Source organism: Aspergillus pseudoviridinutans (assembly GCF_018340605.1).
Source record: "Aspergillus pseudoviridinutans IFM 55266 DNA, scaffold_4, whole genome shotgun sequence".
Taxonomy (NCBI): domain Eukaryota; kingdom Fungi; phylum Ascomycota; class Eurotiomycetes; order Eurotiales; family Aspergillaceae; genus Aspergillus; species Aspergillus pseudoviridinutans.
The window spans coordinates 1766718-1793430 of NW_025091284.1; the positions used below are offsets into that span (position 1 = coordinate 1766718).

Sequence of the window (26713 nt, forward strand, 5' to 3'; positions counted from 1 at the left end):
ACATCTTCATATTTCATGTGTGAAGAGGTTATCTGCCCAGGATGAGCTGTGATTATTGCAAATCTTATCATCATTAAATACAGTATGCTGGCATAGACTTCCTTCACAGAACCATCTTGAATTGTGGATCCCTATCATCGTTACATCCTATATACTGTGCATATTTGCCGTGCGCCTTGTCTCTGTTGATTTTAGCGCAGTATAAGACATTCAATAGGATCCTGAATACAAGATCAGTTGGGCTGCTATGAATCGATATAGGCAGAGCTGTTGCACTTACATGACCCATGCGAATATGAGCAGGCCGAGAACTACTGTGTGACCTCGATGGTAACCTGGCTTATCCTTGTCAGGATAGTTGAATGCTGATAGAAAACGCACATGTCAGTCCAGGAACTTAACTTCAGCAAACAAGAGCAGGGAAAGAGGAGCCGAAGACTTACTGGCAACAAACCCTCCACAGTTTGCTATTGCCAACTGCATTGCCGACGTAGTGGCCCTTTTGTAATGCCCAGCGGAGTTGTTGGAATTCCAAACGAGGATACATGGGACGCTGCTGTACATGCCCGTGGCCATGAGGAAGGTCATCCCATACTTGACTTTGGCGGACTCGATGTTGGCAATTGCTCCGTAACCTGCAATTGCAATCGGCAGGGTAAACAGCATGATAACACCGCGAAGCTGCAGCCGGTCTGAGACGAGAGCCACAACGACTGGACCAAAGAAGGCATGCGGTCAGCAACTAAGGGAACCTGAATTGATTGGCGATCAAAGAGCCCACCTGTGATTACAGCCGCGACAGCGTACGGAATAACAGTCCAAAGCTGCACCTTGTTCGCATCGTTCGCAAAGCCGCTTTCCTTAATGATGGTAGGTAGCTAGATTTCTCTCATGAGCAAAGATATCTGTTTGGTGGCCGTCAAGAGTTGACTGACAAAAAGACCAAAAGAGTATAACCCGGACAAGATAGCAAAGTACGCTGTTGCTGACAGCCACATTCTCAAGTCCAGTACACCTCGGACAACCTCGGACCACCTAAAGGCCTCCTGTTCAGCCTCAAGGGTTCTGTTGGGCGATGTCAGCACAAATTGAATTTGAAGTTGATATCAGTAGGACTTGCGCTTCTGGGTTGAAAAATTGGCAAAAGCGTCAACATACCCTTCTGGCACAGATGGATTATCCAGTCGCATTCTCTCACAGGCGAATTTTCGTTCTTCGACTGTCAGGAAAGTTGCCGTCTCTATATTGTTGGGAAGACAGAGGTAACTGAAAGCKCCGCATGCGAAAGTCTAGAAGGCATCAGAAATAGAACGGAAATTATGTTCGAAGTTGACTTACCAATAGACCCTCAATGATCATAATCCAACGCCAACCTTCAAGACCGCCTCGTGGTCCAATTGCTGCCAATCCTCGAGCCAAGAGCCCTATTATCAAGAATCAGGTACTTCACGTCAGCAATCACCAGTCCTGAAAGGATTACCCGGAAGGAGGCTAAGTTTTTACCTCCAAAAGCCCCTGATAATGATGCCGCCGTGTAGAATAGGCCGATGCGAAGGGCTAAGTCAGAACGTTTATAGAAGAAAGACAGGTAGAGTACCTGATGGAGTCTTAGTCTCGGTCATTGGAACACTACCAGCCGGTATGGGAGAGAAGGGCCTGGGACAAGCTACATACCATGCCAGGTAACAGTCCTCCCTCTGCTACTCCGAGTATGGCGCGAACGGCGACAAAGCCCGCAAAATTACGCACGAAGCCTAGGCACATGGTGATAATTCCCCAGACCATTGTGAGAGTAGGTAACCAGATCTTCGGTGACGCCTTCTTGATTATCAGATTGCTCGGAAGCTCGCTACCGGCACACGCTCAGCAACACGGTCAGAAACCTTCAGTCATTGACGCTCACCTGCAGATATATGTGAGATAGAAGACCGTAAGGCCTATGTCATACTGATGGCCAGTGATGTTTAGATCATTTTGGAGACCAAGAATCTTTGCGTTTCCAACGTTCGTCCTGAAAGAAGCCTTTGGATCAATATTCAATCTGGTACTAATTGAAAAGATATTCTGTTTCCTTACCTGTCAAGAAATGAACATAGAAAAAGAAGAGCCAGAACGGGAAGAATCCTATCGGGGAATATTTTAGCTATCTAATAACCATAGACGTCGGATGCGGACCAACCTCGTGTCCAGCTTGAAAAGAATACTTCGAGTCAGCTTCTGTTGGTAGGCATCATCGAAAGCCATGTTATCTAATGAATTATGTTTAACATCTTCCAATGTCTCATGGCTAGGCTTCATCGTATCCATGACTATATGTACGGACAAACTGGAGAGAACATGAGAATGAAAGCAATCAAGATCATCAGAACAGCATATCGTAGCAGGGGGGTCGAGTTAAGTATACGAAAGAAGATTGGCAGAAAGACTTGAGGAGTACTCCAATTTCGGCCATCATTTCTGCAGCCGATGGGAAGATACCAAAAGTATAACTGAATTAGTGCTGTCCGTTTGTATCCCCGCATTTTCTGCCCCAGCCCATGAAAATCCGGGTTGCTTAGTTTTGGCCTGGAAAGCTTGGCCTTAATGTCTCGGGAATACACTGATTCGCTCTGGAGTCATCACGTGACTGTAACGTGGTAAATTACAGCCTGTAATTACGTATTATCCCGCTGGCATTGCCGGACTCAACCGACGCCGCCCGGAGTCCAGTTTTGGCGCCGAGGCATCGATCATCAACATCTTGGTCGGGTAAATGGCCGATGTCAAGATCATGGCATGTCTAGGAGCATTCCTCGCTCATAAGACCGGAATCTCTCATTACCTTCAATTGTGCGAAAATACTCTACTTCATTGGTGCTGATTGAAGAGATTGAGAGGATATGTCAAAACTATCCAGCAGCCTCAAGGCTCTGATCAACGCCCCGGGTGCGCGGCCAAATACTGTCCCTGCCCCTCGCAATATACGCTCCGTGTACCAAAAGATTCAGCAGAGCGCTCTAGCAAACAATGTTTCCTCATCGTCATGGCTGGCTTTGTCGGTTCGTTAACCCTTCCTCACTCGCCCCGCATGAAACCCCTCAGCGAATTGTCCTGAAGTAGCTTTGACTGATCCTTTTATCTTCGACCAACAGACAGCCGCCACGATGACCATGAATTCTCCCGATTCCCTCGCGATCTTGTTTCAATTAGCTGCATCGGCTCAAACAGAGGAGGAAAGCGTAGCCACAGCAGAGCTGATGCGGGAGGTGGGGCTGAAATGCATCAGTTTCAACGGCATTCCGCGGACGATCAACTGCCTCAATGCTTTCAAAGCGAGCTTGCCCGAACCCGTCAGCAAGAAACTATCACGTACTCCGACTCGAGCCCCAGACCCCGCGAATATCAATGAGATTGGTAGGCGCGGCCGAGTCTTGTGGGACTCCATCTACCGGCCCTTTGAGACCAAGCTTATCAACAAATTGGCGGATTCGCATCCTGATCTGCCCGTTCACATTCTGAACAGCCACTACGGTGCCCTATTGTCGGATCCCGCTGGGCGGACTACCGGCGCGAATGCTGGCCGCATCGTGACGTCTATTGTTGCGATTTCATGCTTGCGTGCACAGTCTGGTGTGGGACCGCAAGTGACATCGCATGTGTTTGGTCTGCGAAAGGCAATCGAGGATGGATCGTGGGCACACGATGTTGAAAATGAGCAAGGTGCCCGGTGGCTGGCAAGTGATGAGGGTAATACATGGATACTGGCCAGCGTGGATGATATTGTTCAATCGATCAGCGAGGGCGCCGGGTCAAATTTTGCGCCGCTCAGAGTCTCTAAGCTGTGATTAGATGCCCTGTGTCAATGATGTTGTTTGTGGATAGACTTGGATGACCCTTGGTGTATATATGTATATAGAGACATCTTCGCTCGCATTGACTACATACAAAGGCCGCTACTCAATTCCTCGGAATCGGCCTTGTGTATACCGTTCAAATCACGTCACCCTGTCGAAGTCTTACCGGAGGATGAAATGGTGACTACACCCGCTTCCTTGTTCAAGGATCTAGAAAATGGTTCATGATAATATTCTACATGATGTCTACACGAAGTGTTATTCACATGGCGGCCAGCATCGATCACGTGCGCATTTGCCAATGTCGGGATTGAGCGATTTCATTCCATGATCCCCAATTGCTCTGCAATAGCAAAATTCGCCCCTGTTTTGTTTCGAACTTCCTCAACTTCTACCCCTGGGGCGAGCTCCGTCAGCAGAAGCTCCCCTTTACTTCGATTAACCTGGAAAACGCACTAAACAGCCGCGGTCAGTCGGCCTATAGAGACTGATGTTGTATAAGGGTCAATAGACTTACTAGTTCCGTGATGATCGTACTGACGCATTTAGCGCCTGTCAAAGGCAGGCTACATTCGGCGACGACTTTGGGTGATCCGTCCTTGGCAGTATGGCTGGTAGCGACAACGATCTTGGTTTGGTCTGGATTGGAGATCAAGTCCATAGCTCCTCCCATTCCCTTGAAGACCTTTCCGGGAATCATGTAGTTCGCTAGATCGCCGTTGGCGCTCACCTGCAGGGCCTGCTTATCATTAGCCCGTGTACTCTATCCCTTCACAAGCATACTCTTCCTCACTCACCCCGAGGATGGATACATCAACATGTCCGCCTCGAATCATGCCGAACGATTCAGTGCTATCGAACGTAGCTGCGCCTGGCATGAGGGTGACGGTCTCTTTCCCAGCGTTGATGATGTCCCTGCAAGCTGGTTAATTCACGCATACACGATGTCCAATGGACTGAACTTACGGGTCAACTTCGTCTTCAGTGGGATACGGTCCCTAGTCATAACCATTAGTTGATGGTGTTTGGCCAAGTCTGAAGGCTACCTCACCATGCCGAGAATACCATTTTCCGACTGCACCCAAACTTTCACACCTTCCGGTAAAAATGACGGAGCCAGCGTGGGAATTCCTAGACGAGTGTCAGCGCTTGAGGGACTCGAGAAGCCTAACGTACTTACCAACGCCAAGATTAACGTAATATCCTTGCTTTAGCTCCTTCGCAGCTCTCCGGGCAATGCGGTTTCTCCGAACGATGGCAGGATCGCTCGAGAACTTACCCGCATCCTCATTTTCGGGAGTCCGTAATTTCTTGATTTCGATGTGCTTCTCTGCCGTGGCAGGAACAACTCTATCCACAAAGATGCCGGGCAGGTCGACATCATTAGGGTCAATGGAACCGACAGGAACGATGTTTTCCGCCTCCACGATAGTAAGAGTGGCAGCTTTCGCCATGATCGGACCAAATGCCTTCGTTGTATACCTGGAGGAAGTTCCAATGTTCAACAAGTCGACTGATGCATGAGCAGACAACAAACTTACCTGAAAACACAGTTTCCTGCCTCATCTGCTTTCCAAGCACGAAGGATAGCCACGTCACCAGTGAGGGCTGTCTCCATCAAATAAGTTTTGCCATTGAATATCCTCGTCTCTCGTGGTGTGCCACGCTCCAATACTTTCCCAGACTCATCTAGCCGGACGGGTATTTCTCCCGCTTGGAGTAATGTGTCTGCGAAATAAAGTAAAGTCAGGCCTTTACATGCAACGTATGGAGACTTTCGACAGAGAAAAACTTACGCGCCCCAGTAGGAGTGAAGAATGCCGGAATCCCAGCTCCTCCGGCACGTAATCGCTCGGCTAATGTTCCTTGGGGACATAGCTCAATAGCAATCTTCCCCGTCAAATACTTCTTCTCCAAAGCCTTGTTGTTACCCAGATAGGATAGGATCAACCGATCTACTTGTCCAGCTTGAGTAAGCGTAGAAAGTCCTCCTCTTCCAGGAGCGCCAGCGTTGTTCGAAACTGCTGTGAKGGAATGCAGATTTTCAACTCCTCTACGATTAATCGCCGATATAAGCGTATCTGAGTAATGTCAATGATTGTTGAACCCATCTTCTTGCTGGGGAGAGAGATATATACCTGCGACACCGCAAAGGCCAAATCCAGAGCTCAGGATTGTAGATCCGCTTTTGAGGTCAGCGACAGCCTCATCTGCATCTCTGAATAATTTTGAAGCGGCACGCTCAATCTTGGGCTCAGGTGTCTGTTGCTGCGAAGTAGCAGTTGAATATCGTACATGGCAAATGTTTGTTGTTCGAAGAACAGGTCCCCCACGTGCTATATAGCATGTCCCTCCCTGAAACCATTGACGGGTAACAGTATGTGTTCTCCGCATTGAAGATACGATTGCTGAACCCCGCAAAGTCGCCATTCCTCGTCAGCACCAAGCTAAGTATGCCACACAGAATAGAAAAACAGGGCTGCGAATCACTTATATCGGGTTAAAGCGGATTGAGATCTTCTAATAAACATTCTCTGCATCGAGAGAGCACTAAGGTGTCTCATATGTAAATCGAAAAGTGACGCACCGTTCGGCAATCGGAGCTACTTCTGGGCACCGACAGGAGGTCGAGACCCACAACTTCTCAATCACGCTCAACATTATTGCAGCGCGCAGGATAATCTAAGTACGGAGTATTACTGTGGATTGCAATGTTGGTGTTATTGGTCGAAACCCAGGTCGGCTGCATTGGCGAAGTCGAACCAATCCCAGTTCATCAGATCATCCAGTGGGACGTCAGGAATATTCATGCCGAATGCCGAGTCAGCCCTGTTCACTGCATCGATAATTTGGTGATCAGACATCGCGGAGAATTGCAGCGTCTCTGGCCATAGCGTAGAGTGATCCATTGATGGTTGTGTCACTGAAGGTATGGGGCAGTAATCGCTCAATGTAGTGGAGGGCTGTAAGGGCTCTACCAGGTCTGATTCGGTATGTTTTTGAGAAACAAGGCCCATATGAGCACGTCTAACAAGCTCTCGTAGCAGCCGTCCGTACAAGACAGATGCACCCTCTCTGTGAGCTGGGATGGCCCCAATCCGTTCGAGAACATCAGCCGTTTCCTCAATCAAATGTCGCACGCTTGGTGCCAAGTTGGACCTGCTGTCCACGGGCGTCACACTGAGGCTAAGGGCAGAGCATGCAGCGAAGGCGATCATGATCACCGTATTGTTGGGCATGGACTTTAGCCGCGACTCTCCTTGAATAGCTGCCCGCATGACATTCAATGCAGAAGAGAGGCCAGCGGCGCGGAAAAACCGCTTGACTTCGAGTGGTGCAGTGGGATGATTGATCACACCACCATATGTAGACAGTTGCGTGTGTGTTACCAATATCTCGACATACGGCGGAAGGCAGAGGGCTTTTCCATGTTATATTAGCACGGAATTGCTATGTGAAACTGATCCAGACAAGGTTTATAAATAAACTTACAGGGTCCACCAATCTCAAGAGCCCAAGCAGCGTACCATTGATCATAGAAGTCTTCAATAAGTTTCTTGATCCTAGAGGCGAGTGAGTCTTCTTCGAGAGCCAGAAAAAGTCGACAGGAGTGACCGTACGATTGAGCAGCTTCAGAGCCGATGTCCCCAAGTCGGCAACTGTCGCAACGCAATTTTACTTTTTTCAGAAGTTCATCCTGCCGTGTGCTGATATTAGCTGTCTGCAAGCAGCCAAGCACAACGAAGACATTTCAAGGGTTGTCTTACTAGATTCCTCCGGAGAACTGCCATGGAGTTCATCGGCCCATCCCGAGAATCGGCAATATCAGAGATATGCCATCTGTCACAATTCTCAATGAGAGCAGTCGGGGGAACTGTATAGCTTCGTCCGCGGGCCAAACAGACACTGCAATATACGGATTAGCCGAACTCGCCGTATGCATATCTTCGACTATGAGCTTCAGCACCTACCCACGCTCGAGGACGAATAACGCGATCCAAGTCCTCTCGCGTCTACGTAACAATCTGCGGCCCCATTCTGAAGCCGGATCAACAGCTTCGAATCCATCCATGTGCAAGGCTCTCTTTGCATCAATGCAATCAGTCTTCGCAAGCCTGTCCTGGAGAGCACTATCAAACCCAGTTGGGGGTGTCACTATCTTGTTGAGAGAGAGGTCCAACGCAACAGTCAAAGCCATTGCAATATAGGAGCATGTGTCATCATCTCCAGAACTGCTCCCTGGGGCCATCCATGGAACGTTTACCATGAAGGCCAAAACAATTTCCACTGATCGATAACGCTGAGCAATGACCTTATAAGCCAGTGACGTACAGTGCCTCGTTAGTCTTTTGGATAAGGCGGCTGCAGAAGGGTGAAACCTGGCAGCTGCAGCCAGCATTGAAGTGAAAAGAAAGGCCGACTGCGAGCGTACGAATGACACAGTATGCACTGTCGGATCCAGGCCCCACCTCGTGTGGGCCAAATTCTCGTAGAAGCTATTGTCGACTTGGTCAGTTCACCGACAAGATTACAGTCTAATAGGTTGACTTACAAAGAAAAAAGTAGTTCTGCCTCATGCAAAGTAGTCAAGCCCAGTTCGATAGGGTCCATGTCCGAGCCGAGGTCTAGGTTCGCCCTGACTGGGACGAAAAAAGATCTGGCAATTGGCAAGCCCTCGTTGGGGCTACTATGCGGTCTGAGAGACGATTGTGATACAGATGGAGTGGACAATCTGAGTGCGTCACGGCATTCGGCGGGCGAAAATTGGAGGTCAGAGGCTCTGGCGAGAAGTTGCAATGGATTCTCTGCGTCATCCAAGGCTAGATTGTCCCCAGCAGTGGCACCTTGCGGAGGAGATCTCCTATGTGACCGGTCAGGGTCATCTGATATTTCCTCGACCTCACTCCGTGCAGAATGCCCTTGTGCCCTGCTAAGGAGATCCTGCAGGTCTGAAATAAGTTTTTCAGCAGCATCAGATCCTGCATCAGACTTGGGGCGTTTGATAGCCTCCTCTATTTGGTGTAACGCTTTTTCCAGTCCTTTGCGTTTGCTACAAGCAGAAGTAAGCATTTATGATTGTAATAGAAATAGGGATATGGTCCGGTGACTCTGACTTCTTGACACCCTTTTGTCTACCAAGATGGTGACTGGGTACGATACATTCCAGATTTGCTTGTTTGCATCTGTCACAGCAGATATCCCCGCGGCTGCGCTTGCATCGTATTTTGCTTCTTCGGCAATTCAAACATGCGGCCTGTCGTCCATGCGGCGCTCTGTTTGACTGTGATGGATCGACTGTGCCGTCCATCATCTTACCTCTTGGGCACGATTCTTTGTTTCAGACCATTTCAAGCAAATTCCCAAACTCCAAAGACTTATTACCAAGCGATGGTGCAGTCTGTCAAGGGGGTTCCAAGTGCTTGTCCACCTTCATAAACAGCGCGTGTCCTAGGATATAGGATGTAATCACATGAGTTGTTATTGCTGAAAGTTGTCAGTCATCATAATTTCCATTAGGAAATCATATAGTCTAACGGTACCTGGATTTTCCGGCGTCCACAAAAAAGCCCAGTCAGAAAAGCCACGCTGAGAGTCGAGCAATGTAGTGCAAGATGAATTACGTGCAATAACAAAAAGTGTTATATCTGCGTCAGAGCACCACAAGTAAATAGAGCGCAGAAAAAAAAAAAAAAGAAGCCGAACGCGGGGGTCGAACCCGCAACCTTGAGATTAAGAGTCTCACGCTCTACCGATTGAGCTAGCCCGGCTCTATATCTCAACTAATAATAACTTGTCCTATGGAGATTTCGAATTCTAAGACGCAGAGTAACAGCCATTGCCATATTTAATCCATCTCATGAATAATTCCTAGAGTGCGTCAATATACTCTCAACAGTGGTCGGCCGTGTACAGTCAATAAAACAGTACAAGATGGGCAGTAAAAAAAGAAATATGACCGACGCAGGGATCGAACCTGCAATCTCTTGATCCGAAGTCAAGCGCCTTACCATTAGGCCAGCCGGCCCTGTGATTGGATGTTGGAAAAACCTCCTATGATGGGGAATCTAAGTTTAACAGAGCCTACAGCCAGAAAATCATCTAGTTTCGTTGACAGGACGTACATAAACCGATTTCGAGCCTTTCTCTTTATATAGGTCACCTGTGAAATAATGTAATACTTCCCACTGACCTCGCTTTCTAATCTGGAAAGAGAGTATTCCTCAGCATCCTCAGCTATTCACTTATATTATTATATATTACATATCGTTGTACGTGACATCCTAATGACCGTCGCAGCCTGACAGGGGGATATTTATATTTTAGACGCCAGTAAGGAAGGTGAGAGTGAGTATTGATCCAGGGGTCATGTGTCTAGCTCGCCAAACATGGTTGTCAGATAGCAGAAGATTCGTCGTTCACTTCCCATCCAGAAAATATACAGCATGTCACACATGTCAGACTATGATGCCCGAGGCGCACTGGACGGTTCTGTCGCATGTACATTATGATCAGCGGGAAGAGCCCCGCTAGTCGTTGAAGGATTTTCAAGTATGGGCTCAGTGGAGGCCTCCTGTTGTCGGACTTGTCTGTTTGGCGGTACTGAAGCTGGAACTTGCAGCGTCTGGCCTGACGGCGGAATATAGGCCATTGCTGGACCAGGGGCGGCACTGTCTCCGCGATTGCTTCCCGAATCTGAGTGGATATCTGACATGACACTCCGTGGCGGGGATACGCTAAGCAGAGGAGCGGTGGCAGCAACAGGCCGCTTGGACGGCCTTCCAACCTTGACTGGAGCAGGACCCAGCATGGGTGGATAACTGAATCCGAAACCCCACCGAAGCCACAGGCCGACTTTCCTCCAGAATCCCATTTGCTCCCATTTTTCTTTAAGCACCTGCGCCTCCTCGGAAGTACGAGCCTGAAAGCCTTTGCGGCAGAACAGAAGGAGCAGACAGGAGACGATAGGAGCGAGCATGCACCAAGAAATTGGGAATCCTCGGCGAGCCTGCCAACCCCTCATCAAGCGTCGAAACTGAAACCAATTCTCGATGAGGCCGATGATGAGCCATACTCCGAACCATCCCAGAAGGCTGATAAGCAGAATACCAAGGGGGGAGATACCCCCGTAATAAGAGCTGTCATAGAGCCAGTTGCCGCCGTCACTACCATCAGAGTACGAGTAGCTACTACCGCTATTGGAGCTACTACCGCTATTGGAGCTGCTACCGCTATTGGAGCTGCTGTCATAGCACCCGTACTCTCGGTACATGGTGTAGGGCTTGTAGGAGTTTCTGAGGCTGCTCAGGCTGGATACCGGCACTTGTGTAGGATCAATGAATGCAAGAGCTTTGGTGTATGTGGTTGGTTGAAAGGGTCGGCTATCGTCCACGGAGTAGCTCGTTGACATGGACGTCGCAAGCAAAGCGTCTTCAATAGCGTTAGGAACATAGACCGGAACCGCAGTGGTCAGGGTCCACTGCGAAGAGCAGGACGTTGGCGCCGTGTATACCATGTTCACATAGTACTGCGTGATGATATTTGAGTCACGGTAATTGTAGTTCTTGTAGGTCGACTGGATCCCTGCACCAGATGGATACAGCACTTGAACAACTGTGACAGCATCGTCATAACTGTCGCTAGTTATATGCGTTGTTGTTGAAAGGGCAGCAGGCATCGGTGATGCTGTCGGCGTGATTTCATTAATGCGAGTCCATGTTGTGGTCCTGTAGTCATAGGTGGTGACATCTTGCTCATACACTTTGGTGACTATCCAGGGGGCAGCGAAGGCGCAAGAAGTTTGATGCAAAATGAGGAACAGAAATGCAAGTGGAAACGAGTGTGAAGGTGCCATTATCTTGGCTGTACTGGGAACTGGGCTCCCCAGATGGTCAAACGAGGGAACGGGACTCAATAAAAGAGTCGAACAGAAGGATAAAAAATCTGATCAAGGAAAAGTCACCCTTCTCATGTTTTTTCAAAGGATAAAACACATTGCGCCACCGAGGAGCACTGCCTAAACAAATGGTTCAACGGATTGAGGCTCTCGCCTTTTGCTAACGGGTCCGTGTCTACGGACTCACGGAGTTCCTAGCTCTCTGTGGCATAGGCCGGTCGGTCTATGCCTCTGTGGGTGGCCATGGTCAAAACTAGCATACCTTATCGGCGTGGTAATTGGACGGACTTCGACATAGGGGGCCAAGATGAAAAGACCGGGCTGATCACGGGGTGTAGTTAGCTCATTTTCTGCCTCGTTCGGCCAGTCAGCGAGTGGCCGACTAGCGAGATTTCTTGAAACTCGACTAGAGAAAGTTCTGAGAAAATCAGGAAGAGGACTTGGGAGGTGTGATGGTGCCTCAACTAGACAGGTACCACCAAGCAGTCTAACCAGGTATATAATTAGTGAGGAGGGTCTAGGAGGTAACCGTAGTTTAACGCCCTGCGCTAGGGATCAAATAGGTACTAGCAATTTTAGCGAGGTTGCACCGCGAAGAAAAGGGACCTAGAAAGGGCCTAGACACACCGGCTCTCTTAAGCGACTTAAGAGTCTCAGTGGCTCTGCTTGGCCAATTCTGTTAATAAATAGGTATTTATTATTATCCTTATCTCATTTAAGTAAGGAGAATTAGAAAATGGATAATCTCTTACCTCACGGCTTACGGATATACTCGATACCGCGTACTAAGGCAGAAAATACCTAGAACGTACCTTGTGCCAGACAATGTGCTCATGCAGACTCTGGGAGGCAGCCATGACTCCGTAATTTTGTTGATTTTTTGGTGACACTGGAGTGAGTACTTTTCCCTTTCTTCCGGTCGAAATATTTGCTCAGTACTCTCCAAATAGAGAGACGCAGGCGCTGGTCGGGTCGTGCCAATGCGAGTCTTTTGAATGAGACAATAAGCGCCACTTTCATTTTGATGCGAGTAGAATCTATCTAGTGCTCTAGCGCATCAGTAGTCCTGGGCTACTCGCTTTAGGCCTTAAGCACAGAAAAATCCTAAATCTGAACAGTGATTTGAGTGCTAGCTGTACAACAAGAGGCATGGGCTTTGGGCGTGCTGATGTTATTTTCAGGTCAGCCTACATTCTTGAACGTCCTATAAGGAGAGTTAAGGTCTTGCTAGTTCCATGCAACCGGGTTGTATGCCAGGAGACATTAGGAAAACGAAGTAGAGGCAGGATAAGATGTGAAAGCTAGAGTTTGGCGACGACATAAGAAATACTAGCGGGAAATCGAAACCAATATTCAGTATCACCGAAGCCTACGCCAAACAAGATGGTCCCCAGAAGAAGTTGGAACATGAGACTATGACAGAATGCAGGACATATATAGAGCGAGAATGACGGAGAATCAAAACTAGGGGGCATAACTTCGTCAATATCGATCGGAAGGAAACAGGCAAATCGAGTCTGACAGATGCTACAAGCGGACGGCAAGTTCGGTCGTCGTATGTATCATGTAAAGCAATCAGACAGCTGTCAACGGTGCGCTGGAAGGAAACAAAAGGAAGACAAGCATTTGTTTCAGCTTGCAGCTCTGAGAGCACGTAGTCTCGCTCCCAAGCCGTCCTCCAGCTCCGAGTCGGCCTGCTTCTGCTCTTTGACATCTTCTTTGGGAGCTGCATCAGCATCCAAAGCTAAGCGCATGTCCACACCCGCCTCGTCCGCAAGCTGTTCCATGAGACGATCAACTTCAGCCTCGCCCTCTGCACCATACTCTTGCATAGAGATGCCTTGAGCAACATCCTCTATCGCACTGCTAGCGATTTTGAAATCTTCCGATCGCGCTAAGAAGTTATTTGCATGAGACACCAGGTTTTCAAGATTGACACTCTTCGACGCCGCATCCAGGCCTCTTGATGCCAGAGCAAGGGTTCGGGATGTATCGCGAGTACTCTGAGCGGCTTTAAGTTCATTTATTATGACGTCCGCCCGTGCAGCCTCGGCTCTCAGGGTTACTTGTCTTCGTTTCTCTCGTACGGCAGAGGCGGCGTGGATACGGGCAATTTGAAACTCGCGATTCTTCATAGCCTTGTCCGCCTTTGCCTTTTCTGACTTGAATGTTGCTTCAGCGCGAGCAGCTTCCTTCTTAAGCCGGTTCGAGTGCAACTGCAATGGGGGAATTCGTCAGATATACGTTGTTTATTTGCCAACAGTTGAGAGCGTAGCACATAAGAGTGCTCTGCGCAGGTGGAAACTCCAGGAGCTTACCTTGACATTGGTGCGGGCTTCGAAGATAGGATCTTTCCGAACCATTTTGTCTGAGATGCAAAGGCAAATTAACTTGTTAAAATCGGAAGATATGAAATCGCTAACAAGTGTCCAGAATGCGAAAGTGACCGAGTTGAAGCTGAATAGACAGTTTCGTTGCAKGCGGAAAGGCGGGAGGCAACAATGCAGCAGTGACTTTCAGGTTCTCGATAGGAGAGGTGGGGATAGCGTTGATAAGACTATCGAAGCGGCGTGGCAACATCATCCCCATCTCCGAAGTAGTTGATAATCTACAAATATAAGATCCTCTTGACTTGACTAAGAAATCAAGTGGTTATTATTCCTAACGCACGTCCACGTTAAAGAATGCTTAGTATTTCTTACTATGAAGCGTGATTGGCATAACGATTTGGAAAAGAGAATCATGTGAGAAACAGCGAAACGACCAGCATCTCAGTTGCCAGTTGCTCTCGATTGAAAAGATACACTATATTACAGCCCAAAATTCATCTGTCCTTGCCCGTCAGCAGAGACGTCAACGTCTCGCTCAACCGCTTTGAACTCCATGAACTCCGTGGACTCCGGTGGCGGTTGCCCAAAGTATCACGCCGCGCACCACGCTCAAATTTAGCGAAGAGAATTCTTCTTCGACCTCTCGTTCGCTCAAAACGATCTATCGCCCAAGCGAAGGTCAACAATGACTCCCAGCGCAGTCGGCCCGCGTCATCACCGGCGGACCAAGCTCCCCGAGAGACATTTTCACTAACAGCCAGCTGCAATGCCCTGCCCGTCGCATCGCGAAGTGGACGCGCCAAGGCTGGGTTGCAAGCTAGAAGTCTGGTAAGAAGTCTCATTCGGAAGACCGTGGGCCGGCTCGATGCCTTCGAGGGCGACAGGCTCGGAGTCGAAATTAACCATAGAATCAAATGGAAATGCTGATAGATCTCCTGTGTCGAGAATGTCAAAGGAGAACCCATCTTCAATGACCGAAGAATCTGGCTCAGTGGACGAATCACTGTTGAATAGGCGGCGGAAGTCATCGTCAGAAAGAGGAGCTGCAATGTCATTTGCAGCGTCATGTTCAACGCCAGAGCCGAGGTCAAAGAGGGGGAGAGCACTTCCAGGTCCTTCGAGTCCGCCAACTGACACTGCAGGTCGCACAACACCGCTGCAGGATGTTGTGTCACGTCGGAGGACTCAGCCAGACTGGAAGGCTTTAGAGTTGGCGAGTAATCAGTGATTGAGGGAGTGGGAAATGGAATTCGTTCAAGAGGAAGCTCATCACCCTCTTGCTTGAACAAGGTAGGTGTGAGAGTTGGAGATGCAGTGGCAGGAGAGCCGGGCTTTGGAGTGCTGCTACGAGAGCCTCGAACCTCGGCAGTCAACTGGGCGAGTTGTTGGCTCAATCGATTGTTCTCAGCTTCCATCTGTGACAGACGCTGGAGAAGGAATTGATTTTGCTGTTCCATCTGAATCTTCTCGTTCTCCAACTTCTCCATTTCGAGTCTCTTGCGCTCGCGAGAAGTCTGTGCCGCCGCACGGTTTCGGAGAACGCGCTCGATACGACGCTGTTCCTTTTCATCTTCTGTCTTGGCCCGTTTCCTTCATGAAGAGTAAGCCATCTGATCCGATTGATTTCGTCGGACGCGATAGAACATACCTTGGAGGCAAGTTGGTCTTTGGAATTGGTAACTCCTGTCCCCATGACTTGCGTTTCTTGGGTGGCTTCTTCTCTTCGGTTTTCGTCTCCTGCACTTTGGTCTCTGGTGCGTTCAACGATGTATCCGCAGGCGAGACTGTGAGCAGCGGGATAGCCGGTGCTGGTGTACCAGACAAGGACTCTACAACTGAAGTGAAGTCGTCTTCCATTTTGTAAGCGTGATGGGCAGATCTGGTAGTCAAGATCACGGGTATTTGGAGCTCTCTGCGAGTATCTCAGGAAAGATGATGCAGAGGACACGCCTTGTATGGGATGAAGGAGTCTGATGACGACGTCCACTTGCCCAGTTTACGAAAGGAAAAGCCACGTTGGCATAACGGTCAAACCCGGAGCCAGGCGCCGGAGGTCTGCCGATGTGGTAGAATATGGTAATGTGGATGACGACCAGAGGGGACAAAAGGACAAGTGTTCAGAAGTTGGTTGAAGTGGTCAGTTGTGATGGGGAAAGGTGACTCTTTAAAAGGCCAGCGTGGTCAGTTCTGTCAGCAAGGGGGCGGAGCTGCCTCCGTCAGCCTGACGACGGTAATGTTTCAAAAATTACGCAACTCTCACACCTCAAAAGGCTCACCGACGGGAGCGCACGCCAATAATGACGGTATTGGAGCTGTAATGCGGGCAATGTACGGCGTAACAGTGAACCAAATTTGGCCCTCTCGCTATCCCTGGAAATGCAGCCCCTCTAAGCCTCCGTTCAAAGTCACAAACGTCCCAATATCTGAAACACCCAAGTGCAACCAGACGCAGCTAGGAGTCCTGTGGGCTGGAATCGTGCAGTTTCGTCCGTACGTAGTACATACTTAACATACCCTTCAGGTAGACATTATATAAATTTGGACTAATTGAAGATAGTACTAGGAATTTCTCATATGATTGCCAACCAGCATGAGACTATGTCACCAAAACTTGAACGCTCAGTGGTGGATACTCCTTATGAACACGTCGTAATTACCCAGGTAATTGAGGTAGTTAATGGTACGGGGTACTCTCATAGATTGGTGGCGACCCCACTGTGGATTAGGAAGCGTTAGATAGATTGAGGTAGCCATTCTTGATTAATAGGATCTGGATCACTGCTATTAATATCAGGCCCGTTGTCGAGTCACATAAGTGATGCCACTTCATTCTCGGTCTCATTCTCGGAGAACAATTTTCCGAATTTCACTAACAATAGTACCCACCTCTCTACTGTGTAGACAGACTACCAAAAAGAGGAGAACCGTAGAGAACTGAATAGGTGGACGTTACTGGATACTACATGGTACTATCAGATGTCCATGTGTCTGCAGCGTAGGCACTCCGAACTTTGGAAAGAGAATTGTCATTCACTATTCTGTACTCAGACGATTACCTATGTATTCCGTGGTTTTGTGCTTTAATGTTGGCTTATTCTGCTTCATGAGGGGCCTTGGAATTGCAAGCATGTCCGGCACTCTGTACTCCGTAAATAAAGTCTCTCCTTATCTGGACTTTGAGCAAGAGATATTCAAGGAGGTCGTCGTTATTCGAGGATACTGTTCCACCCTTAATACTGAAATAATTTTTATGCCTTCAACAGAATTGATTGATTACGCTAAAGACATATGCTGCAAGGGCGACAAGGGAGGCCAGGAGCCCGATGCTCGAAGTACACATGCTAGGATATGATCAAACGGCATGTACAATGTCTCAGGCTATTGACCTCGGTGAATCAGAATCGCAGTCTCAGCCTTACTAGCTATTCCAGTACATGGCAAATTGGCTATGACTGCAGTGTTACAGAACTGGTTGAAACTACTAGTGCAAAATATTTCTATGGCCACTCTCATGCGCCAAGGACTGTTAATACGCTTGCTGCAATGGAAATTCCAGGGAATACCACACGTTTTGTTTGTTAAATTTCGAATCATAAGAATATTCAGGGGACAAGATGAGCATGAGGAATAGTACTTTGCATGATGCTAATGGGGCTGCATCATGGAGCATTCCATTGTGAATTCCTCAACGTGCTGAGAACAGGTGATGGCGAACCCACTATCTGAATGCATATTCTATTGCCTACGTGGATTTCATATTGACAGAAGTGAGGAAATTTTTGTTACCCTTTATCAGTACTACCCTCTAGGGAAGAGCAATGGTAGCTTTGATGATAAGATTTCCAAGCGCCCCGGGAATATATGCAAAAAAAATCATCTTTTTTCTGAACCCCTCGAACGCCCATCGCAGTCACAGAAACCCAGGAACAGAAAACATGGCAAGACAGTTCATCAGAGTCAATGCCTTTTCCTAAAACGTGACATCCATCGTGTCATCGCCAGCATCAAGAGCGCCCTGCTTTTCTGGGTCGGGTACAACTACGCCGCGCCCTCTACCCGCCAACAATTCCCGTCTGACCTCGGGGCCGATATCCTTGTGCCCCCGAACTAACAACAGGTCAAGGAGAGCTTCGCGCTGGTCTTCAGTGATATCGTTGCGGTAACGTTGGGCAAAGACCAATAATGACTGGTGCCAAAGAACAGGAAGCTTATACGCTTTGGTAGCAGCCCCCGACGGTCCATCGGTCATCATCGAGTCCTCGGCATTGTCGCTAGCGCGGAAGCGCAGAAAATGGAAGACGAGAGCGTCAATCACCTTATATGGAAGCGCGTACTTTTTCTCGAGGAACACACGGATGAAGACATTCACCGCACCGGTGCTTTCGAGAGATCTGAGAGACTGTTCCGCGGCCAGGTCGCACATGCGAAGTAAAGCAGCCGCAGAGTGCAATACTGGGATAGATACACGTGCGATGACAGAAGAGACGATGTGTGCCTCCCGTAGAGTGCAAGTACCACTTGATACCAGCGGGAACAGCAGACCTTTGAAAAAGCAAGCTGGCTTGTACAGCGCTTTCTTCAGAGCGTTGTAGGTGTGAACATTTAACTTCTTTGTTTCGTGAATCTCCTCCCGAACGCGGTCAAGCAGCACTGTTGATATGAACTCCTGTGCAACGGCTGGCTTCGATGAAATGAAAATCCTAGTCCCAGCATAAACAGCGTTGGCTGTCCATGACTCGGGGCGAGTGATAGAGAGGAGAGTTGGCCAATTGGGAACGGAGGGGAGAATCTTGAATGGCTTGGGAAGTGGCCCGGACTTGTAGCGAGACAGTATCATGCCGACTCTGGTTGAGACCATAAGCACAATGACTATGCGAACGGATGAGACGAATGTACTCACTTTTCGTAAACTTCAACAGCTTTTGCGGGTATCTGAACGGCGTCTTCGGGCAATCCTCCACCTTGAATCATGGGTCCACCATTACCGGACTGCTTCGCTTCGTGCTCTGCGATCTTTTCCAATATGAGATCAGCCAGGTTGGTGCTCCGACCTGTATCGGTTCCTCGAGGGTTGAATATAGGATCTTCGTCGCTACCAGGAATGAATTTGTTAAACATATCAAGGTCATTTGGATCAACCTCCTAAGGCGATATTGTTAGACGAAGGAAAGTTATATCTCTTTGAGCAAAGCAAAGACCACCTACCACTTCCTCGATCTCCTCTTCTTCATCGCCCCACTGGTCTCCGCGAAACTTCTCGTCATCGTCCGATAAAGCTTCATCATCTTCAAATCTCGATTCAAAATCAAATGCTGAATTAGTTGCCGTATTAGCTGCACCTATTGCGGCTTCGTGCTCCGCGGCATCTTCTTCCGCCAGTTCTTGCCCAATCTGTAAGATCTTCCTCGTCATCTTAGCGTCAATGTAACGCTCGCCATCTTCCCCATTCTCATCTTGCCGCTCTTGACGCTTGCTCTTCTTGCTGGATTGGGTTCGTAGATGACCCGAGGTTATGATGTCCTCGGCCAGAGGATTGTGCCTGCGGGCTGCTGCAGCAGCTCGAGAGGATGTTGCTTTGGGCATGGTGTGCTTTCACTTTTCGATATCCAAAGGAATGTCAGTTCTTGCTTCTAGGGCATCAAGAGCGGACTAAATTACCTCGTACCCAAACGAGAGAGGGGATTGTAGGGAAGCTGAAAAGCGACGTCTACAACTTATTTTTTTCTCACATCAGTGCCATTCAAGGGAAAATGTGTGTAAATTTCAATATCATGTGACTTAGGCACTTTTTTCTGCCAGACAGTTGGAGAATCCCCCCTCCAGGCAGTTACATTCAGAGGATCGAAGCTTACCGCCTGCAAATAATTCACCTTAAATGGTCAATGATGCCACCGCCCCGTGCCCCGCTCCACAGAAGCAAGGTTGAAATATATCTTTGGCGCTACGCTTTTTGCCGGAGCTTTTATCTTGACCGCTTTCAGATCAATGTCTCCAAACCTCTCTGCTCTTCAGTCTCGCCCTTGTTGAATACTAAAGGGATGGATTTTTATTTCTTTCTGGTGACAAAGACCTATATTAGTCTATCAAGACTATCATACTGAGACGGCTTACTCTTCATCATCCGCTTTAGGTCATTCGCACCTGAAGTTGTTGAAGACTCGTTTTATCAACACCTTGGGAGAGGAATCGGAGATTACAACAGGATCTTGAATCCATTAAGGATTGGGAGCAGAGCTGTGAGCGGAGATTTTCATCGGCTCGAATTGCTCTTATACCCTTTAGAGATATTTATCTTTGCAAGGTCAGCCAAGATTCAGTATTTCCCTTTTCGTTGCAGCCAATCAGTGGTCTAACGCGCTGATGTTCTCTTATAGGTTCCTACCTAAGTTCTACGTCGCAAAATATAGGCTGTCACTTCAAGCCATATTTCAACTCTTTTCCTTTCACTCCCACGCAACAAGGTTCTCGTGACAGCTGCTTGTCCCGCGCAGCCCGCAGTTAGACATACGGATAATGCATTGAGTCGCATTATTTGACTTGAGCCGCGCACAGTGCGCCTGTTGTTGCCAATCGTCAGGTTACAATTTACTCGTGAACCAGTATTGAGGCCCACATGGCGTCTATACAGCCGGTAGGGTCATCTGGCCCTTCGTCCAACATCAATTCTCCGACCTTACCTCCAGGGACCGCACCTTTCTTTAGTGGTACAGTCACAGGTCAGAACGCACGATCCTCGCCTGCCCCTCCCAGCAATGCATCAGTGCAAGCTGATGGCGCAAGATCGAAACGCAACAAACGCGATAGCCGGAAGAAAAGAGAGGCCAAGGGTCTCGACCAGGAATCCATCCCGCCTAAGAAGAAAGCCGCGGTTGCGCCGAACACCGCGCTTCCGAGCTCCGATATCAGCATTCTCAGACCCCTATTACTCGCCGAACCCAGGTCTTCGGACCTATTACCGCCACAGCCTCGTCAACTGAGTTTTGTGAACCGCAAAACATCAGACGTGCTCGGTCAGAGCTGGGACTTCTATGAGGTTGTTGACAAACTCACAAATAAGAATGGCTTTCGTTATAGCTATGCTATAGCCGACCCAAGCTTTCCGCACATCAAGTACCGTCAGACCGATGTTCCCCCTTATCATGCCCGGTTCAGTTTCGAGGATTCGCCCGCAGCAATTTTTTTCGGTGAGGATGCGCGCGCGGTAACAGCCAGCAGCGCCTGGCATACTGCGCGTGCTAATGTCTGTGCGCGCGAGGGCGCATATTATTACGAGGCGCGCGTGATCAACGGGATTCCTAATAATTCGCAATCTATCTCAGCTAACGAATCTTCTCAAGGCACGCCAAAGGGTCACGTCCGTCTTGGATTTGCACGACGGGAGGCTGATCTTGATGCGAACGTGGGTGTTGACTGTTACGGGTACGGAATCCGTGATGTAAACGGCGAAGTGGTCAATAGAATGCGCTGCGAGTACTTTTTCCCGAAAGGTGAATCAATTCGCGAAGGGGACGTTATCGGCATGCTCATCACGCTTCCACCACTGTCCCTCCACAAGAAGGTAGTCGAGGGAACGTATGATCCTACTGTCGATGGAGATGGGACTTCACCAACATCAGAGGCTCTCACATCGACAAATTTTATTCGGGATCGCATTCCCTTCCACTATAAGTCTGATTTCTGCTGGCAGCAGTCAAACGTATTCTCCACAAAACATCTACGGGATTATGCGTTCAACCTCAAAGAGACGCCCACATTTGGTCCACCATCGCCGTTCAACAGCGAAGACCCTTCTCTACGCACGCTGCCGGGTTCGAGCATCACAATTTTCAAAAATGGAGAGAAGATGGGTACTCCATTCCAAGAATTATATGCGTTCCTTCCGCCGGCCAGCCGACTTGCAAACGGAACCAATAACTTAGGCATTGGTGAGCGAGAGAACGCCGATGACGGAATGATTGGCTACTACCCTGCTGTCAGCTGCTATGGCGGCGGTGCCGTGGAATGTCGCTTTGAAGGACCCTGGTGGGTTGGACCACCGTCTCACACAGAGAATGGCGAACCTGTCCGGGGCATCGGCGAACGCTTCAATGAGCAGATTGTTGAAGACGTCGTGGCCGATATTGTTGATGAGGTCGAAGCAATGCTCATATGGGGCGGTGTCGACGGTGATGTTGTTGGCAATGCGGAAGTTGACAGCGCTGGCGCCGGTGCTGTTGGGGGCTCCGAAGTTCTGAAGGGCGGAGTCGGGGCAGCGTTTGATCCTCGAATGGATTCAGTCCCTGGCGCGGAATTTGCAGACACCGAAAATATTTCCAATGGATTGGAAACAGGCGTCACCAACGTGGGCTCAGGCCATTTGACGATCGAGGATGCTCTTAGTGTGGGCCAGGAGGGTTCTCCCAACGCGGCGACACCCTCAGCGCCTTTAGAGAACACAGTCCCGACGGAGGACATTGAGATGTCATGACTCGAGGCCCATTTGTCTTCATGATCAGGCTAGGATTCGCTTGTTCCAAGCCGTGTATACCTGTCTCCCGCCATCTCGGGTTCAGTCCCTTTGGATATTTTTGAACTAGTAAAGCATGCCTTTCTCGAACGAGGGACGCTCGTAGGAAGCAAGGCCGCTATATGTACGAATGAATACCTGGGATCGAACAAGGCTTCCACAATGGATTGCCGGAGCAGATACAGTTGATATGGTCTACAACCTCTGTGTTGAAACTTTAGGTGTTCAAATATGATGTATATTACATGCTTTGCTACAGTGAACCTCCCCTGTGATTGGGTCTAAGGTGAGCTATGTAGTCGGCAACTAGAGATTAATTATGGGTATCGAGGTGAAACACAAGACTATATCAAAAATTTTTTGCCCTCCAATATCTCCGAGACTTTGAGGACAAGCTCATCGTCCCCGTATTGTCCGATGATTTGAATTCCAGCAAGATCTGCATCGCCAGAACCTTCATCCCGGCAGCCGACACTGACTGGAACAGACGCAGCTGGTAAACCAGCCAGGCTTGCAGGTACTGTGAACACATCGTTCGTGTATGCATTCAGGGACGAGAAAATTGAATCTGATTCGACCAGGTCTGCTAACTGCGGAGGACACGAAGGGGCGGTGGGGCAGATCAGGACGTCGACCTCTGCTTGCTTTGATTTCAACTCAGCATCTACCTTCTGGAGGGAAGGGGCCATCGGTTGCTCTGCTCTAAAAACAGCATTGAAATCGCGTTGGACAAGTCGGCGGACGCGCTGCGCTTGAATAAAGTAATTGTTTATGGCATCGGCGCTCAGACTGAAGGCGCCGAGTAGGATACGCCTCTTTACCTCGGGACCGAATCCGTCCCCTCTAGTTTTGGCGTATAGATAGCTGCCAGGCTGTCCACCAGAATCCGGACCGTTGCAGCGGGAACCGTATCTGATGCCGTCATATTTGGCGAGGTTTGAGGATGCTTCGGCTGGGGCGAGGACGTAATATGCTGAGAGAGCTAGTTTTGTTGTGGGGAGTGAGACATGGTGAATTGTATGGCCCTGCTCTCTCAGAAAAGCTATCGAGAGAGCCCAGGCGCGTCGCACCGATGGAGAGAGTTCCGATATGTTGTACTCAATAGGAACGCCGATCCTCAAAGGAGATGAGGCCATTCTAGTCAACAGAGCGGGTTGCTGGAGGTGCGAAGCTATGCGAGACCGAGAGCGTGGAGACAAGTTTGTCGGATCGCGTGAATCATGCCGATTCACAATGCCTGAGTCCGAGCAGTCAGATTCCAATGCAAACGGACATATCGAGAGGGGGAAGCGCAGAGATACGTACGGAATACATCGCGAGCCCTGGAGGTATTATTGGCCAGGATGCCAACAGTATCCAGTGAATTAGCGTATGCCACGACTCCCCATCTTGAGACCAATCCATAAGACGGCTTAAAGCCGACTGTGCCAGTGTAGGCAGCTGGAAGTCGAACCGAACCACCAGTGTCTGTTCCAAGAGCTCTATAACGCCCTGGTCAGCACACCAGGCATACCCCCAAGGAAGGAAGTTCGACTGGTTTAGGAGCAAAAACACTTACGCATAACATTGGTCTGTAGCGACAGAGACGGCGCTTCCACCAGAACTTCCACCAGCTGAGAGAATTCGTCCTTCCTGGTACTGTCGCTGATTTTTGACGGGGCCGAACCATGAATTGAGAGAATGAGAACCCATGCCAAATTCATCCAAGTTCGTCTTACCAGCTACTATAGCGCCGGCTTTCGACAGCTGTTCCACCACCGTCGCATTGAATGGACTGGTGAATTTGGCTAGAATCCCGGAGGCACATGTTGTCGGAAAATCGCGTGTGCAAATATTGTCTTTGAAGGCAATCAAGCGACCGTCAACCTTGGATTTCGATTTCCCTTTTAGTCTCAAAAAGCATGCGTCAGTGTCCGAATGAGCCAGAGAGAGGACAGGACAGAAGCTGCTGCGAGCTTACCTGATTCTCTCCTACTGTCTGCTTCTCTCACTTGTTCTCGCCATGGTCCAGAATGCTGCACAGTTGTTATGAAGGCATTGAGAGCGGCATGTGACCTTTGGTTAGTGATACATTTCTCAGCTTCCCGCAATAAGGACATTTAGATATCCTGAGCGGTGATCGTAGGTGGTGGCAGGGACCGCGACGGCAGAGGTTCGGAAAACTGGAGGTACATCTAAATGCGGTGGGACGGAAGTTTACATTTCGGTAAAGTGTCGGGATGGTGTATGTTTAAGCAATCTCGCGAGGTTTCGTATCTGACCGGCAACACTTCATCGAATGCCCTCCGTAGTTGTGAGAGATTGAGGAATTAAGAGAACTATTCCTCCTGAGCAATGGTTCACTCAAGTCGAATTTGATCGTTCTCCTACCTCTCTAGGTAGTCGCCATGCACCAGCGCATGCCTATCTGTAAATATACATACGATGACGGACGCCAGCAAACCAGGCACACCAGGTCCTCCAGCAAGATAATAACAATTGATAAAGGACCTGACGTGGTGTCTCCGTCCATTCTCTTTCCCATATAGCACCCCAATGTTCAGCAATCTGCCCAAACACGAATGAGTATCAATTATTATGCCGAAGCGCAGCTTTCCTCCTTCGGCCCGACGGCTAGGAAACGACGTCATCCGGGTTTTCTTCAACAGCCGCCAGCGACAACAATTATAACAATTGCTACACGAAGCTGGCTCTTTGACCTTATCTGAATCTTTGGATCAATTAACCGTCAAAGAAGGGCTAGGCACCCCCAAACATCATTATGCTTTCCCGTACTGTGGTGCGATCAGCTACCAGATCTTCCTCTGTCGGTGTTTCCCTTGGCCTCAGAGGCAGAGCTTCGCCCCTTCGCGTTCCAGCGCCATCCAGCCAGCATGAAGTCCTTTTACCTGACTCGCGTCTGGGGCAAAAGAGATTTATCTCAGTATATGGCTATACGCAATCGAAGGCTCTAGTCTATTCGCGATATGGTGAACCGAAGGATGTTCTGCGGTAAGAGCACCTAGAATGCAACCGCTGGGAAAATAGATAGATAGCCTGACTTGTCTTCCTCCCTCTTCCAGGCTCCACAAGCATTCGATCTCTCCTCCTCATGGGACACAAGTCACTCTCCGCCTTCTGGCGGCGCCTTTGAACCCGGCCGATGTGAATCAGATTCAAGGTGTATACCCAAGCAAACCACCCTTCCAGACCACGCTTGGCACAGTGGAACCGTCTGCCGTAGCGGGAAACGAGGGCGCATTCGAGGTCATTGCCACTGGCTCCAACGTCAAAAATCTTGCCAAAGGCGACTGGGTCGTGATGAAGCAGACAGGACAAGGCACTTGGCGCACCCACGCGCAATTAGACGAATCGCAAGTGATCAAGATTGAAAACAAAGAAGGTCTGAGCCCGCTTCAGGTCAGCACAGTCAGTGTCAATCCGGTGACTGCCTACCGAATGATCAAAGATTTCTGCGACTGGGATTGGATGCGGGCTGGAGAAGAGTGGCTCATCCAGAACGGAGCAAATAGCGGTGTTGGACGAGCTGCAATCCAACTTGCACGCGAATGGGGCATCAAAACGATCAATATCGTTCGCGAGAGAACGACACCAGCAGAAACCGATTCTTTGAAAAAGGAGCTCTACGACCTGGGGGCCAATGCAGTGGTTACTGAATCCGAGCTGCTATCTGGAGAATTTAAGAACATGGTGAATGAATTCACCCGTCAAGGAAAGGAGCCAATTCGGCTAGCCCTCAACTGCGTGGGTGGTAAGAGTGCCACTGCCCTGGCGAAGACCCTTGCTCCAGGTTCGCACCTGGTCACTTATGGTGCCATGTCAAAACAGCCAGTCGCCTTGCCATCTGGCCTTCTGATATTCAAGAACCTTGTTTTCGACGGTTTCTGGGTGAGCAGATGGGGAGATAAACACCCTGAGCTCAAGGAAAACACAATTAATGATGTGCTGGAGTTGACTCGAGCCGGCAAATTCAAAGATATCCCGGTGGAATACATTAAATGGACCTGGGAAACCGAAGGCGCTGAGCTTGTTGCAGGTGTGCAGGAAACTCTGAGTGGATTCCGCAAAGGCAAAGGCTTGTTAAAATACGAAGGGGATGAATAATCCCTGGGGATGATGGTATAAAAAGTATATTAAGTGCATGTACGCA

The 26713-nt window shown here is 49.1% G+C and overlaps 12 protein-coding genes and 2 non-coding genes across 14 annotated transcripts; 3 read left to right on the forward strand and 11 right to left on the reverse strand.

Moving 5' to 3' along the window:
• Nucleotides 1–103: 103 nt before the first annotated feature.
• On the reverse strand, nt 104–1190 carry Asppvi_006052 (putative MFS transporter; the record flags this gene model as incomplete). The annotated part of the gene is made up of 6 exons (XM_043301959.1): nt 104–221; nt 281–365; nt 444–713; nt 782–878; nt 936–1065; nt 1159–1190. The coding sequence occupies 6 exons, from the start codon at nt 1188–1190 to the stop codon at nt 104–106; spliced, it is 732 nt and encodes a 243-aa protein (XP_043157894.1).
• A 165-nt stretch (nt 1191–1355) lies between these two features.
• Nucleotides 1356–1785, reverse strand: Asppvi_006053 (uncharacterized protein; the record flags this gene model as incomplete). The annotated part of the gene is made up of 3 exons (XM_043301960.1): nt 1356–1424; nt 1481–1597; nt 1675–1785. The coding sequence occupies 3 exons, from the start codon at nt 1783–1785 to the stop codon at nt 1356–1358; spliced, it is 297 nt and encodes a 98-aa protein (XP_043157895.1).
• Nucleotides 1786–2879: 1094 nt separating this feature from the next.
• Nucleotides 2880–3824, forward strand: Asppvi_006054 (uncharacterized protein; the record flags this gene model as incomplete). The annotated part of the gene is made up of 2 exons (XM_043301961.1): nt 2880–3038; nt 3132–3824. The coding sequence occupies 2 exons, from the start codon at nt 2880–2882 to the stop codon at nt 3822–3824; spliced, it is 852 nt and encodes a 283-aa protein (XP_043157896.1).
• A 329-nt stretch (nt 3825–4153) lies between these two features.
• Asppvi_006055 (3-oxoacid CoA-transferase) lies at nt 4154–6263 on the reverse strand (the record flags this gene model as incomplete). Its single annotated transcript, XM_043301962.1, has 9 exons — nt 4154–4288; nt 4351–4572; nt 4631–4748; nt 4800–4831; nt 4885–4964; nt 5014–5315; nt 5375–5561; nt 5630–5914; nt 5972–6263. The coding sequence occupies 9 exons, from the start codon at nt 6261–6263 to the stop codon at nt 4154–4156; spliced, it is 1653 nt and encodes a 550-aa protein (XP_043157897.1).
• Nucleotides 6264–6477: 214 nt separating this feature from the next.
• On the reverse strand, nt 6478–8903 carry Asppvi_006056 (uncharacterized protein; the record flags this gene model as incomplete). The annotated part of the gene is made up of 7 exons (XM_043301963.1): nt 6478–6532; nt 6597–7254; nt 7326–7396; nt 7454–7530; nt 7601–7739; nt 7805–8329; nt 8386–8903. The coding sequence occupies 7 exons, from the start codon at nt 8901–8903 to the stop codon at nt 6478–6480; spliced, it is 2043 nt and encodes a 680-aa protein (XP_043157898.1).
• Nucleotides 8904–9528: 625 nt separating this feature from the next.
• Asppvi_006057 lies at nt 9529–9601 on the reverse strand. The gene has a single exon. It is a non-coding gene; the product is annotated as a tRNA-Lys (tRNA).
• A 185-nt stretch (nt 9602–9786) lies between these two features.
• On the reverse strand, nt 9787–9858 carry Asppvi_006058. Its single transcript has one exon. It is a non-coding gene; the product is annotated as a tRNA-Arg (tRNA).
• Nucleotides 9859–10293: 435 nt separating this feature from the next.
• Nucleotides 10294–11685, reverse strand: Asppvi_006059 (uncharacterized protein; the record flags this gene model as incomplete). Its single annotated transcript, XM_043301964.1, has 1 exon — nt 10294–11685. The coding sequence occupies one exon, from the start codon at nt 11683–11685 to the stop codon at nt 10294–10296; it is 1392 nt and encodes a 463-aa protein (XP_043157899.1).
• Nucleotides 11686–13358: 1673 nt separating this feature from the next.
• Asppvi_006060 (putative SNF7 family protein Fti1/Did2) lies at nt 13359–14090 on the reverse strand (the record flags this gene model as incomplete). Its single annotated transcript, XM_043301965.1, has 2 exons — nt 13359–13943; nt 14046–14090. 2 exons carry the CDS (start codon nt 14088–14090, stop codon nt 13359–13361), a joined length of 630 nt encoding a protein of 209 aa, XP_043157900.1.
• Nucleotides 14091–14551: 461 nt separating this feature from the next.
• Nucleotides 14552–15914, reverse strand: hacA (transcription factor HAC1; the record flags this gene model as incomplete). The annotated part of the gene is made up of 2 exons (XM_043301966.1): nt 14552–15647; nt 15706–15914. The coding sequence occupies 2 exons, from the start codon at nt 15912–15914 to the stop codon at nt 14552–14554; spliced, it is 1305 nt and encodes a 434-aa protein (XP_043157901.1).
• Nucleotides 15915–18027: 2113 nt separating this feature from the next.
• On the reverse strand, nt 18028–19640 carry Asppvi_006062 (snoRNA-binding rRNA-processing protein ENP1; the record flags this gene model as incomplete). Its single annotated transcript, XM_043301967.1, has 3 exons — nt 18028–18901; nt 18958–19199; nt 19263–19640. 3 exons carry the CDS (start codon nt 19638–19640, stop codon nt 18028–18030), a joined length of 1494 nt encoding a protein of 497 aa, XP_043157902.1.
• A 1030-nt stretch (nt 19641–20670) lies between these two features.
• Nucleotides 20671–22524, forward strand: Asppvi_006063 (SPRY domain-containing protein; the record flags this gene model as incomplete). The annotated part of the gene is made up of 1 exon (XM_043301968.1): nt 20671–22524. The coding sequence occupies one exon, from the start codon at nt 20671–20673 to the stop codon at nt 22522–22524; it is 1854 nt and encodes a 617-aa protein (XP_043157903.1).
• A 383-nt stretch (nt 22525–22907) lies between these two features.
• Nucleotides 22908–24662, reverse strand: Asppvi_006064 (glutamyl-tRNA(Gln) amidotransferase subunit HER2; the record flags this gene model as incomplete). The annotated part of the gene is made up of 4 exons (XM_043301969.1): nt 22908–23800; nt 23869–24044; nt 24122–24446; nt 24524–24662. 4 exons carry the CDS (start codon nt 24660–24662, stop codon nt 22908–22910), a joined length of 1533 nt encoding a protein of 510 aa, XP_043157904.1.
• A 662-nt stretch (nt 24663–25324) lies between these two features.
• On the forward strand, nt 25325–26667 carry Asppvi_006065 (enoyl-[acyl-carrier-protein] reductase; the record flags this gene model as incomplete). The annotated part of the gene is made up of 2 exons (XM_043301970.1): nt 25325–25554; nt 25626–26667. 2 exons carry the CDS (start codon nt 25325–25327, stop codon nt 26665–26667), a joined length of 1272 nt encoding a protein of 423 aa, XP_043157905.1.
• Between the last annotated feature and the right edge of the window lie 46 nt (nt 26668–26713).